The sequence below is a fragment of the Pelodiscus sinensis genome, chromosome 14 (assembly GCF_049634645.1).
Source record: "Pelodiscus sinensis isolate JC-2024 chromosome 14, ASM4963464v1, whole genome shotgun sequence".
Lineage (NCBI taxonomy): Eukaryota > Metazoa > Chordata > Testudines > Trionychidae > Pelodiscus > Pelodiscus sinensis.
Window position 1 is genome coordinate 25623642 of NC_134724.1, and position 14816 is coordinate 25638457.

The 14816-nt window shown below is 38.4% G+C and overlaps 1 protein-coding gene across 3 annotated transcripts in view; it reads right to left on the minus strand.

The window, feature by feature from the left end:
- Positions 1-14816, minus strand: part of ATOSA (atos homolog A) — a 62081-nt gene that overhangs the window by 14626 nt on the left and 32639 nt on the right. For 2 of the 3 annotated variants that reach the window (XM_006118518.4, XM_075897268.1), the window contains exons 2-8: positions 7887-8071; positions 6892-7094; positions 6087-6212; positions 3946-5788; positions 3265-3381; positions 2755-2834; positions 1067-1175 (exon numbers count right to left, since the gene is read on the minus strand). In XM_006118518.4, the coding sequence (XP_006118580.2) occupies positions 1067-1175; positions 2755-2834; positions 3265-3381; positions 3946-5788; positions 6087-6212; positions 6892-7094; positions 7887-8071 (2663 nt within the window). The remainder of the gene's footprint in view (positions 1-1066; positions 1176-2754; positions 2835-3264; positions 3382-3945; positions 5789-6086; positions 6213-6891; positions 7095-7886; positions 8072-14816) is intronic. The other variant, XM_075897269.1, reaches the window with a different exon arrangement.

The following is a 14816-nucleotide window of genomic DNA, read 5'->3' on the forward strand; positions in this document are numbered from 1 at the left end:
CATCCCATATGAAAATTTCACAGCTAGAACTAGCATTCTATAAAGAGGCACAATCTGGTCACTTAAGTTACATTTTCTGAAATGAAAGGCGTGCCTTAACACCATTTTCACTCATTCCATTTACATTAGCTTGTATCATACTTTAAGTGTCAAACTGCAAGAAACTAATTGTTTAAATTACTTCCACAGCATCTCAGTATAAACATTAACCAAGAACAAAAGCCTATGGTTGATCATCTTTGTTCTCATCCCAGAGTTATAGGAATAAAATGGCTATAAACAGCGCCAGATTAAGTCTTCTGGGAATCCAGGGCTGTTAGATTTGGAGGAGGGCCCTCGGGTAGGATCAGTAGGTTTCAGAGTGCAGAAGAAAGTTGTGGGTTGAGGCAGAAAGGTATGTGATGTAGCTCAGGACAGGAGTAAGCGTGCAGAGTCTAGAAAGGATTTAAGGTGTGGGAGAGGTCTCAAGGCTGGGACAAGGGATTGGGCACTGCCCTGAGCTTGCCTGCAGGCACCATCTCCCTCATCTCCCATTGGCTGCAATTCCTGAGGGGGAGGATCCTGCAGACAGAGCATCTTGTGCTTGCAGCTCCAGCCCAGTGGAAGCAGGGAAAGGATGGCAGCATGTGGAACCGTGTTCCTCCCACCCCCATCAAGCAGGGCCAGAACACAGGGGCTTTAGTGGTTGCAGACCAGGGCTTGGGCTAGGGGGCTCCACAAAAATATCTGCATTTTTGACAGCCTAGAGATGGTTTTGCAGGGGGCCCTTAGCCTGGGGCCATGGGCTGTAGTCACTAAAGTACCTTTCTTAATCCGGCTCTTCAATTAAAGGGTCTGATTCCTTAAAATAAGTATAAAAGGATAACAGTGTTTCCATCACTTGTTCAATGTTCATGCTTATGACAGAGGATTGGCTGGGAAGCTTTTGTAAATAAAGATCACAACAAAGGGCTTTTTGCTCAATTTAATAATGAACATAGTGTGTTATTTAGAAGTTTTTCACATATTGAATTAATCCTTTATAGCATATTATTCAAATATGGGACTTTTGGAGCAAATACAATACCTCAAAGTTTCCTAGAAGACTAAGACTTGTTATGGGTGGAGCACTGGAACTCAGAAATGGTTTCCCATGGCCTTCTGGGTCACTCTCTGTGTTTATACATTGTTGTGGACTATTAAAAAAGGCATAATAGTTTAATGGCATTAATACAATTTGTTCTTTGTTTTCTGTTATGCTTATAATACAGTTGGGGAGAAATTTTTTGAGGCGTCACAAAATATGGTCCCACCAAATAATGATTAAAGAATTATATTACAAAGTCTTAATATAGCCATTTTCTAGTAAGCTGAACTGAACAATGCTTTTCATAATTTGTACACTAAAAACAGATAAAGAACAACATAAATTGTTGTGTTTTCAATTCCACCTATTGTAATTGAACACATTCTTGTGTCTTGTATGCAAGTGTTTTATTTTGATGTCCTGAAATTCCCATTAACTAGCTTCCACAGTAACAGATTTTCCAGTTATGCTGATTAGTGCATGAGAAATCATAACTAGCCTCTTTAACTTCTACACAAAAGTTAAAAGGATATAATTCTGGCCTTGCTGAAGTCAAGGGGGCAAAGATTTCACAATGAGGGTACATCTAAACTACCTCCCTCTTTCGAAAGAGGGATGTATATTAGACAGAATTGCAAATGAAGCCGGGATTTGAATTTCTCGTGCTTCATTTGCATAATTGTGTCATGGTGTTCTTTCGAAAAAGGCTTTTCTTTTTGAAAGAACCGTGTCTAGACCGCGGCTTCACTTCAGAAATAGCGTTTTTCAAAAGAACGCCATGACGTGATTATGCAAATGAAGCACAGGAAATTCAAATCCCGGCTTCATTTGTAATTTCGATATGTCTAATTTATAACCCTCTTTCAAAAGAGGGATGTAGTCTAGACATAGCCTGAGAATCCAGATCTGATCCCACATTCCTTTACAGAGATTTGAAAATATATATGACAGAATGTTAAAAAAAAAATCAGTGACAAAAGGAGTCAAGCAACTAACTTCATTTCCTCGTGTATGATATTCTCGGATTATCAATCTGAACTACTATGTAACAGATTCAATAGTAGTCTCTGGCAGCTTTGCATATCTCCAGAAATTCAATGCAGCTGTAAACTCATCTAAGCCAGCTGTTACAGTTTAAAAAAAAATCCAATATGAAAGTGAAACTCTTATTTACTGAAAGTGCCCTTTGTTTTAGATTACAAGATATGGACTAATTATTTATTGTAAAAAGAAGAATTATGGTATAAAATTTGTAAGTGATTGGTGTACATTTGAAACATGCTGGAATCTGTACAGGAACGTGTCCCAATTGTTACAACTGTTAAGGAGAAAGAGTACTCCCTAAAGAAGAGTTCCTGTGACTGATACTCACATTTTAGCTACGCTTAGTTTGCAGGAGTGGCCCGAGGCCGGCTGCTGCAGCTGGCACTCCAGGCGGAAGGGGCGATCGGCGCCCCGCCTGCACAGCCATCAATGGCCGTGACATAATCATCGGGCGCCCGGGGCTGGCAGTGCCCTAGGTGACCGCCGAGTCTGCCTATGATTGCGATTCCCTAGGTGACCGCGAGTCACAGGCTGCCCGTTAGTTTGCCTTGCTCACTTTGTGTGCTACTGCTTACAGTTTACATATGTAATTATGCCATAGAATACACTCCCACACTTTCTAGTATGTAGAAAAAGATAAATACCTTTGTGTAGACAAACATTTCAAAGGCAGCAAAGATGAATCCAGATCAAAACACCCAGATTGTGTTTTTCTCTGAGGAACCTAAGGAAAAATAGAAGATATAAATCACAAAGCTTGCTGTCTGTGACAATTTTGACGTAATCAATAAAAAAAATATAGAAATATATAAGATCTTAACCTTTTTACATGCTACATTTAAAAACTAAACACTGATAAATACTTGGAAATAAAAACCTGAAAACTAAGGGCCTTGTCAATACTACAAAATTCTATAAATGTAACCTTTTGTGACTGAGATGGTACATCAGCAGCTCTCAGGCTCATTTTCTTTTTCCAAATTATTATTCTATTTTAAGTTCTACCTCAAATTTACCACTAGTTAGTGTGACACACTAACAGATTGGAAAAATCCGAGTTTTTAATCAGATTTTCTAGACATCTGAAGATTAATATATGAAATTATTTCATCTTTCTTCAGAATAATGGCTAAAAAATCCCAATAGTAACTTACTGGACTTGAAAGCAGAGGCAATCCAGTTCGAGGATGGAAAGCCTTAGTTGAAGTTCCATCCAAAGAGTGAAAATTGTGCTTTCGCCATATACTCAAATGCTTGAGCGGTAGAGTTCTCTGTAAGTAAAATATATTTACTCAAGCTACAATACGATACTTCAGGGGGACTATCTAGTTAAAACTCAGTTCTGAATTTGTTTCTCCTTTTCTTCAGAAATTGAACAAAAGTTTTTCTCATTTTCCCTGCAGCATATTAAGATTACACCCTGGTTCTGAGAAATTAGATCTATGGTTTTACTGTTTCAGGAAACAGTATACATCAAATTAATGCATTCTCTAAAAAAGAGTCTCTTTTGATGTCAATTCACAGCCACTATGAACTAGCTGGCTTGCTATTCATCATGTTGCATAGTTAGACATTATTCTAGTTATAAAACTAAAAGTCTCATAAATGTAGTCCGACTATGGGAATTATTCCTTAACAGTTCTGTTATGGTGTGTGGACCCTGTCAGTTTTCCTTCTAAATATTAAAATACACAAAATCAATCTTCAAAACTGAAAGCAGAAGTTTTAACTATACCGCTTCATAAAAGAGCACTATTAAATCTATACATCTAGAGGTTTTTCTCCTGAGTTGATTATTTAAATACCTACTCCCCTCTTATCAGTTAGGTACTTACCAACACATCTGCAGTCTTCCGTCGTTCACCTCTAGCCAAATAATCTTCTACAGATTTCTTCTGAGAATTGCTTTGAAGTTCATAATCTGTTGGGTCTTCATTCTCATCATGTGCAGTTTTCAGTTTATCCTGCTTATTTTTGCATTTAAAACTATCATGGTCTTTATTTAAATAATTTTCAATACTAACAAGCTGGGTATTTTGCTCACACATATTTGGCTTTTTTGAATCTGTATCTAAGCACTTAAGCTCATTTTTGTGCAAAATATCAGATGGCTGCATTATAGTTGCTTTTTTTGTACCTTCAAGTATTTTGGATTTATCTAACTGTGGATTGGCTAAACTATCTCCATTACTAGTCTCACTCATGATTGTTCTTTCTTTATTTTTGCAAATCTGTTCGTCAGTCGTGCTGAAATTTGAACACTGTTTACCAATGCCTTTGCTGGTCATTTGATCTTTATGTGGATAACCAGAAAGTATTGTTTCCAGTTTATCTGGCAGTTCAGATTTAATCTCTTTGATACAGGATATATTTATGCTAGTAAATGAATTAGTAGTTTTATTTGGAGTCTGCCTAAATGTGTTTTGGATGACTTCACTGGGTTTTGCTAGAAGCAGTTTTCTTCTTGCTTGGGGTTTTGGAGAAGCCTTCAATTCACCCTCAGGTCTACAAGATGTAAGAGGGGTATCAGGTGTCCTCGTCTTTACTTTATTGCTATATTTTAATATGGCAACGTCAGATGTAGAGAAAGAAATAGAGGATGTGTCTTTGCCTTTCTTCAACAAATTTTCATTTTCATTTGGACTTCGAAAAACTTTTGAAGTGTCTGAACTGCTTTCATGCACATTGAATGGATGCCCAGTAATGTGTGAAGTATCTGGATCACAGTGAATTAAGTGCTGGGCAATCCTTGCTATTACTTCCTGTCGCTCATGAAGTAAAGAACCTATTAAAGGATTAGTCTCTCCTATGGACTGACGAGAACAGTGGTTCATGGGAACATGGGAATCAACCAATGAATTCTCTAGTATTGCTCTTGTCTTGCCTTTACAGCAGTCTTCCAATAATGTAATATCTGTGTTAGCAGTAGAAACAGAGGACATGTCCTTGCCTTTTTTCAGCGAGCTTTCATCTTCATAAGTATTCCAAAAAACCTTTGAAGTAACTGAACTGGTTTCAGGCATGTTGAATGCATATCCAGTAACATGTGAAGTAGATGGATCACAGTGAATCAAGTGCTGAGCAATCCTTGTTATAACTTCATGTCGTTCCTGAAGTAAAGAACCTATCAAAGGATTAGTTTCTCCTACAGGCTGACGGGAACAGTGACTACTTGGAACTTGGGAATCAATCAAAGAAAAGGATTTCAAAGTTCTGACTGATGTTTCATGTGGCGGTGTCTTATTTTCCCCTATAGCATTATAGCAATGAACTTTAGACTGCGGTGCTCTAAAGTTAGACCCAAAACCAGTTGCTGGATAAAGTTTTACAGTTCTTACTGATGTAGTAAATTCAGGAGTTTTTTTTGCATTAAGCAAGCCTTCAGGTATCAATGTCCATGTTTGTTTAACACAGGAACGCTGTGAACTGGACACACTGTGCTGCTCTCCCTCTATGGAATCACAGTGCTGATGCAGATTATGTTCTTGAATTCCCTTTTCATAAAAGCCTAGGCTGGTGTGAATACTACAGGTCAAAACTGGATAGTTCGATTGTCTAGGCAAGGACTGGACACTGACTTTCAAGGCCACATTGTGAGAAACATTAGGAACAGGAAACACATGTTCAGTTGGCGTTTGGGAGAAAGTCCATTGAAGGTCTACATCCGCAGCACTTACTCTGAAATAATACAGAAAAGCCTCTGTATAAATTTACATTGTATGCAGATTTTTCTAAAGAAATAATTATATTTAAGAAAAGATAAGACAAATACAAATCATTAAAGAAACTGGAAACTGTCATACTTTGCCAAATCCCCAAACCAAATACTAGAACAAACAATGAGCAAAGCCCATCTATATACCCCTCCTGGAAGTAAATGGCACAGGGGAGGAGAATCAATTATTTCAAGGCTACTTTCTATTCCACAATTACCCACTAAGAACAAACAACTGGCTCTTTTCTACCTCAAACTTACCTGTACAGAATATTACGAGGAACAGCACCATGTGAAACACTCAACCAAGCACTTAACTGAGAAAAGAAAACAAAAGACCGCACAGCCAATAAGAGGGTCTTCTCTTCGATAAAGCGATCTCCACTTCTAAAATGTATTAAGAGAAATAAGCAGGTATTGGGTAAGAGCCATTACAAAAAACAAAAAAACAAAAACACCACAAGATTATTAAAAAGCTGGAGCTGCTTTGTTTTGATCTTATTAAAGATCTTAGAAACCAATAATATTTTTTGAAAACGCAATCAGTTTCTGTAAAATTTCCTCCCACTACTCCTGAGCTTTTAAGTCACACATTTTCTAAACATCCTGCAGGAAATTATGGTTCAATGCACAATTTATAAAAAGATATACAAAGACACTATGCATTATCAAAACACCAGCAATAGAATGACTGAAAATAAAAAGTGCTAGAAACAAAACTATCATATTTGTTGTGAATTTATAATGCAAGGAGATTTAGGTCCTTAATGGAAAAAAAATAGGACCTGATTCTCCACTAACATGCACCATATGTAGTTATTATACCTGTTCAAAGTGAGTGTAAAATGCTACCATCTAAATTAGTAAAACTTTACACCCATATTATTCAGGTGATTGCACAAAGTGCAAGGCTGTGGGAACTCTAAGTCAAATTTTGTACTAGAATACAATTATTTTCTAAGAACAGCAATAATAATCTGGAATTCAAATCCAAGATATTAAACCAGTCAGTTTCCTTGCAAGAATCCATTTTAAATTATTATCTAACCTCCACACCCACACTTACTGTCGGGAAACCGGCTCCAAAATCCATCTTTCTAACAGCAATGCATCTTGTTTGATTACAGGATCATTTAAATCACTCCCTTCAGTGGTGGGTCCTTCATCGTTATAGCAACAGTCTGGAAGTAGCATTACTTCTACCATGATAGGAATATTATTATTCCACAGTAGCATAACCTCAGTCTTGGTTCTTCTGGCTTGACGACACTTAAAAACCCCCCACAAAACTAGTTAGATTCAAAATCAACTTTAAAAGCACATTCAAAAATGTGAAAGCATTAAGGGCTCAGTCCATGAACACATCTGCGTTTTTCAAACCACAAAGAAGGCTGCAAAGCCACTAACAATGCAAGTTACGTTAAATCTGTAAGGTGGCAATTTAGAGAATTTGTGGGGAAAAGAAAGATCATATAGAAGAGCTTCTCACTGCATGTACTCTGCATAGCTAGGGGCATAGGTTTACAGATTTCTGGATCAACACCTCTTAGTTAGGGATAGAAGAGCTCTAACCTTTCTGTACCAACTCCCTCTATCCACACAACAATGATCAAAACAGAAAAATGCATGTTCAAGATCATCTAGAAATACAACGAAATTTAGGAAAAATACATTTTCTCAAAAGATCTCTTTAAAGCAAATTATGGTTCTATACACCTAGACAATAGAAAATAATACCATTCTACTCTTTAGAAGAACACAAGAATGTTATGTTTACTGACAAAATGCCTTATAGAGGCTATATAATAAGATGTTTGTTAAGAGCAAAATTACACTGTCAGTACTATTTTCAATCACATATTTGTTGAAGGGAAAAAAACAATTTATATAGAGAGTGACTGTCACTAGTGTTTAACTAGAAAGCTACGGGGCAGAATGCCAGCGGATTTCAATTGCCGTAGCTCAATTGACAATGGAGCATGACAATTCGCACAAATGGAAGATTCCAGGGATTCTCCATAAATACCCCACAGTATGTATCGTATACAGATATTGTCTTACCTGGGCCAATTTATCAGAGCATTCATGCTTACAGGTTAGGGGCTGACTTGACTGTGCTGGAGGGCAATGAAAACCCTCTGTTCTACCCTTTACAGAAAATTCTGGTGTTCGACCTTCAGTAATCAACAAGGCCAAGGAGACCAAGAATTCCTCAGCTTCATATTCGAAGTATTCATCTAAAGTATCTGTCATTTTGTAAAGAGACCAAAAAATCCTCGTTAGTACAACTTAAAGATATATTGAAAAAAAATCATCACAGGTGAAGAGAGTGTTATGCCACTAACCTGTTATAAATGAAAGAACTACCCAGTTTCAGCTACAATATTCAGTATGAAGTTACACTGTAAATATTTTGTTTCCTCTGCTGGATTGCTACATATTGCCTATTTAATCCATTCCCCTAATCAATTCATCCATCACAAAGTAATGTAAAAATGTTTAACATTTGTCAAAAAGTATATGGGGAATCTTTAACCTTAAAATCATCCTATGTTCAGTGCCAAGGGATTTTATGGTATTAAAGTATCTTTGGCAAAGGTGAAAGAAACCCTGAGAATTTAAACATCTCACTTCTTGTTAGGGATGTTCACGTATAGATGTTTAAATGATTAATCAATAAGCCTAGGCTTATCGGTTAATCCAAACAACTACACACAATCCTCTCCCCTTGCTGCCTCTTTATCAGAGGCAGCAAGGGGGAGGGGCGGAGGTGGAAAACCTGGTGCTTGTGGGGTGTCATCTTTTAATCCACAGAGGCAGCAGCATGGGGGCATGCAGGAGTTGATGCTTGGCGGGACCATCTTAAAAGCCAGCTTCCCATGAGCACTGGATTCTGCAAAGCCACCTGTCCCCCTCCACCCTGCAATGCTGCCTCAGATAGCAAGGCAGCAGTGTGGAGGGTGAGGAGGGCAGGCAGGAGCTGGTACATGCAGGAAGCCAGTTTTCAAGCCAGTTCCCTGCCCATATTGGCTCCTGCAGAGCTGCCTGCTCTCCCCCATCCTGCCCTGCTGCCTCTCTAACAGGCAGGAGCTGATGTGCCGGTTTTGCTGCCTGCAACATAGGCAGCAAGGGGGTTGGGAGAGGTGAGAGCTGGTGCTCAAGGGAGACTGGCTTAAAAGCTGGCTCCCTAGAGATGCCTGCCTTTTCCTCCCCACGCCTGCAGTGCCTTTCCCTCCCCAACCCTGCTATGCTGTGCAGCAGCGCAGGGTAGCAGGGGCTCTGTGGGAATGAGGTTGGGCGAGGAGTGGGGAGCACACTGACTGCTGCCTCCATCTCTGGAGACCATTTTAGTAACCATTACAAATTTTTGTGACTACATGATTACTAAAGAAAACAACATTTAACATCCCCACTTCATGTGTACACAAAGATCAAAACATACTTGTTCTGAGAAAAACACTGGTTTCAAATGTATGTTTACTAGTCTATTCTACTATTTTATAGCTCTAACATTTTGCGAGACAGGAGACATCTTTGCAACTGATTGGTCTCTTGATCCAGAAGAGGATAAGACAGCTGCAAAGGCATATGCAGAACAAGCATGCAGTGTTCCCTCTAATTTTTTCCATCCATGAGTAGAATACATTTTATTATATGCACTGAGGCATGTGTGAATGTGCACCACCAATAGAAACATATGCTGCAAGCTGTGGGCAGCTGTGAGTGCTCTGCTAATCATTTGAACAGCACCTGAATCTCTTGTGAGTAGCTGCCCAAGTGCTCAGCTTACAGGGAACATCACCAGCATGTAAAAGTTAGTCTCTCACAACAGCAAATAGAATTGTATTGTATCAAAACAGAGAAGCCAATGCCTGTTCTGCCTACTCTAAGCAATCTTCATTGCTTCAATCAAGCAGCAGTCCAAGACCGATTATACCAAACCCTAGACCCAGTGTTATTTTCTATCTTTGATTACACAAAGTATATAAGAACATTTTTGTGTAGTGTCCCCCAAACTAAAAAGGCACCTAATATACGACACATTTTCTTTCAGAAACACAAGATCTACAAGAGTATAAATATAGTTTCTGTTTTCTGTCCTTGGCTTATGAAGACTCCATGGAGGACATGATTAAAAAAAGAGACTTCTGTTGGAAAGCTACGACTGTGCTCAGTAAGGTCAAGACGAGAATATTTAAAAAAATGATTGTCATAAACATACAAGACAGAAACAATCTATTCTTTATTGTCTAGCCCTTAAATCAATGGTGCTGACCCAACCTAGGCAGATAAGATGATCCTGATTTTGGTGCAGAACAGACCCTTGGATCCAGGTAGAAATTTTAGAGAATAAGCAAGAGCTCTCAGTAGTTGGAAATAAAAAAAGTATATTACACTTAAGATGAAATGAAAACACAAACAAATACTTATGAGAATTTGTGTAGGGTAAATAATGTAGTCTCTCGTGACAGATTTTCCAGAAAATTATATCTAAAATAGCATTTTCAAATGTTTATATATTTGACATCCCTACTCCACAGGGTTTTCTATTTTCTTTCAACATCTACTTTCATTATAACTAGATTAAAAAGTGATGTCAATTAAACTGATTGTCCTTCTTCCTATATACCGAAGTCATTGTTCAACCATACAATTTTTATTTACATTTTTCCTCTTCCCCTAACTTTTTTACTACAAATGTATGAGGTGTTGTGGTTCAAATGTACAAAGCGTCAGTAGCAAGTGTCTTGGAGTCTGTTGTGTTGACTAATAGTGCATGGTTAACGCATTTGACAGGGGAGCACATGCATGCAGACAGCCGAAAGTTTATCATCATTGATGGAGAAGAGGGCCTGTCAGGAACCCACTGGGACACCTCACCTGACTGATGACATCAATAAACAACTGCAGTTATTAATGAATTTGCCAGATTGCCAGTTGTGCTCTGACAGTACTGTCTCTAAAGGTATGTCTACACAGCAGAGCAAAAGTCGAATTAAGCTACGCAACTTGAGCTACATCAATTGCGTAGCTTAAGTTGGAATAGCTTAACCCAGCTTGTGGCGCTGGCTACATAGCAAGAGTTGAGGAAAGAACACTCTTCCTTCAAATTTTCTTATTCATAAAATGAGGGTTACCAGGACTCTGAGTAAGAAGTTCTCCAGCTCGCCATTATTTCACAATAATGGCTTATAGTGTAGACACGCTCTTTGTTATTTCAGAATAACTAACGTTATTCCAAAATAACGCTGCTGTGTAGACCTACCCTAAGGCTACGGCTACACTGCAAGCTTTGCCAGAAGAAGCAATGAAAATGAAGTGCAGATCAGCATTTTCTCATGCTTCATTTGCATAATCTCTTCCGATCCATTTCTGCACAAGGGGTTTTTGTGCAAAAACAAACAATGTGGACATTTCCTTTTTGTGCAAAACCCCCTTTTTGCACAAGATCTTTATGCCTCTCCCCGGTCATCTGAAAATGTAACTGAAGTTCCATATAATTGTTATATGCAAAGTTTTATAAAGATGTAGTTAAGAAACGCTTTATGTTGAATTCCTTTTAAACTATTTGAGTTCTTAAAATAAATCTAGAACTCTCAAGACTTTGTCAATACAGATTTATTAAAACAAAAAATGTTGCTAGCTTATGTCTTGCTTTTTACTCTGCCAATTTAAGATTTGCACCTCCATAACACTTAAGTAGGAGGCGATGAGAAGTAGGGAAACACAAATGGTCAGATACAGAGTATTTGTATTATCTGTGATTATAACAACTTGCTGCCATTTTGATATCAGAACTGAAAAAAAGTCATAAGATAACCTTTATATTCTTTTAATTCAAACACTTTAGCAGCTGCATAAAAATACTACCCCTTTTTATGAAAAAAGCATAAAAAGAGGGAAAATATTTTTACTTCTTTTGATTAATATAATGTGACTGCAGACATTCTTTTTTTAAAAAAATAAATAAGTTTGTGATAAATATCTTAATTTTATATTAGAGTGGGTTCAGCACATTGGTTTCTTTAGTGCAATTTTATTTCACTTATTTTATTTTAGTATGTAAGCATTTTTAATGGCTTTATAAAAAAAAAAGTTGAGACTACAGACACTGAAGAATACGGTAATTGTTCCTATGCATAGACCAACCAGCTGATGCAAGTTGAAGTAACTGAGGACAAGGGTGGAAAGACACACTTATAAATACAACACATTAGTGTTTAGCTAGAAAAACTTAGAATGTCTTCTGTATGAATCATCCCTATTTAAAGCACAAAAAACACATTCTGTACTTAAAACAAATAAGCATGCACATAACTGTTATTCAGTGTCATCTTTAATAAATTAAAATATGGTCTATAAGCATTAAATATACAAGCTAATACATATGTTTTTAATACCACCCTAGAAATAGCAAATAAGCCAATTAGCTGAGGCAAGATCACAGGACATAATTTGGCACTACTACTATCCAATACAAGCTGGGGTTCTTGTACATTTCAAAGGCAGAATGCATAAGTGCCTATCAACTAGTCGAGTAGTCAATGGAAATTCCATCGACTACCCAACAAGTAAAATAATCACTAGTTAACATCCCTAATGTGTACCCCCAGTTTCATGTCACTGTAAAATTACTTACAAAATCAGAGAAAAATACAAAAAGTGTCTCAGCATAGTATTACTGAAAAATTACTTATTTTCATTTTTACCATATAATTCTAAATCAATTGGAATATATTGTACTTACATTCCAGTGTATAGTATACAGAACAGTATAAACAAGTCATTGTATAAAATTTTAGTTTATACTTACATTGTTGGTGCTTTTTATAGTATCTGTTGCAAAACCAGACAAATATTCAGATGACGTGATACACTACCAGAAGACCTCTGTGTACCCACAGAGGTACGCATATCCAGGTTGAAAACCACTGCATTAAAGGAGCTTACAAACAGAGATAACTGTTTTATGAAAAATGGGGGCAACAAGCTAAATACTGTTCCACTAAGGCAAACAAACAAAATAGAAAAATAAAATGAGAGAAAAATTGGGCTGGGTGGGAAGAAGGGGAGAGTGTAGAGTCTAGGAATGCAGAATACCGATTAATTCGTTTACTGGTTAAATGTTAGTTAACTTAGTGGTTAATTGACTAAAATGGGATCTGGGCCAAGGACAGGGGATGTGGCTCCACCCCAGCCTCTGGCTCCTGGCCAAGGACAGGACATTGCTAGGTTCAAGTTTTGCTCCTCTTTACTCCCATATAATTTGAAAAGTCAACAAGAGTCCCAAACTGTGTATCACTGCTAATTATTTTGTTCTTTAGTCTGTTTTATGTGCTTCAAAGAAAAGGTTTGTTATGTTGAAAAGTTTTTAAGTGTCAGGTAAAACTTTATGTACAACATTCTGCTCTTGTGAGAGGGCTTTGTAAGTTAACAGGTCTCTTTCTAAATTTGAAGTACAACATATCCCGTGATTATTACCATTACTATAAACTGAAATGTGCTTGTTCACTTACACAAACAGAACTGTTTTAGTGTTCATTGCATAGCAACTATGGCAGAACAGAGGGGCTGTGTCTACACTGGCACCTTTTTCCGGAAATGCTTAAAACGGAACAGTTTTCCATTATAAGTATTTCCGGAAAAGCGCGTTTACATTGGCAGGATGCTTTTCTGGAAAAGCCCTTTTTCCGGAAAAGCGTCTGTGGCCAATGTAGACGCGCTTTTCCGGAAAAAAGCCCCGATCGTCATTTTCGCAATCGGGGCTTTTTTGCGGAAAAGACTGGTGTGCTGTCTACACTGGCCCTTTTCCGGAACAGTTTTCCGGAAAAAGGGCTTTTGCCCGAGTGGGAGCAGCATAGTTTTTTCCGGAAAAGAAGCTGATTTCTTACAGTAGATGGTCAGTGCTTTTCCGGAAATTCAAGGGGCCAGTGTAGACAGCTCGCAGCTTATTCCGGAAAAGAGGCTGCTTTTCCGGAATAAGTGGCCCAGTGTAGACACAGCCGAACAGTTTACTGAACATGTACACTCATTCATGTAGTCCCATAATCTTAATATAAAAAACTAGATTTACCCAGTATTGCTCTGGTCCTCAATTAATTTTTGTTTTTTTGGAAAATAAAATGAAAATGTATATGTTTCATTTGAATAATTTCTGTTGGGTGGGGCTGGGGATGAGGGGGTCGGTATACAGGCTGCCTGGGGGGAGAGAGGACTACCCCAATCCTCTCTCACCACAGCAGCATGGGGACAAGTGAGAAGCACCTTTCCATGGCTGCTGCAGCTCCAGCGAGCACAGCCAGGAGAGTGGGGAATGTTCCTCAGATAGGGCAGGTCCAGGTTTGTCTACCCCTTGCACTCCCCAACCACAATGAGGAATGTAGCAAATAGCGTACTTTCCCCTCACTCCCTAATGAAGAGAAACAGCCAACAATGTTCCCATTTGAATCAGGAGGCAGGGGGAGGGGGAACTTCAGCCTCCTCCAGGAGCTCCCTAAAGGGAACCTAAGGAATGGGAGGCTCAGGGCTCTGGCAGTCCCAGATCGGGGGAGGGCATGCCCAGCCAGCCCTTTACACCTGCCTGGTGATTCTGTCTGCTTTTCAGAAAACCATACAGAAAAGAATCTCATTCAGGGCACATTCTATTTTCCTGGAACACCCAATCCTTACCTTGTTTTAAGTTATAAGACGAAACTGAATTCTGAATTTGGTGGTCCTAGCTCTTAACGTTTAGGAGTTCTTGAACAGACAGGCAGGCACACACACATATAGACAAACTCTCTCAAATATATAGTAGATTACTACAGATTTGTTTTAACCACTATGACCCTAGCCAAGCAGCAGAATCAGGCAAGTTTTGGATACTAGTGTAAAATGCAATTCTAAATTACTAAACATAATAATCTGCAGTGATTCTAAGAGGGACTGGTCAGGCCCAACACACCACACTAGGCAGTGCAGTGGGCCTGGCCCAGCCTGAGCAGCCCATGA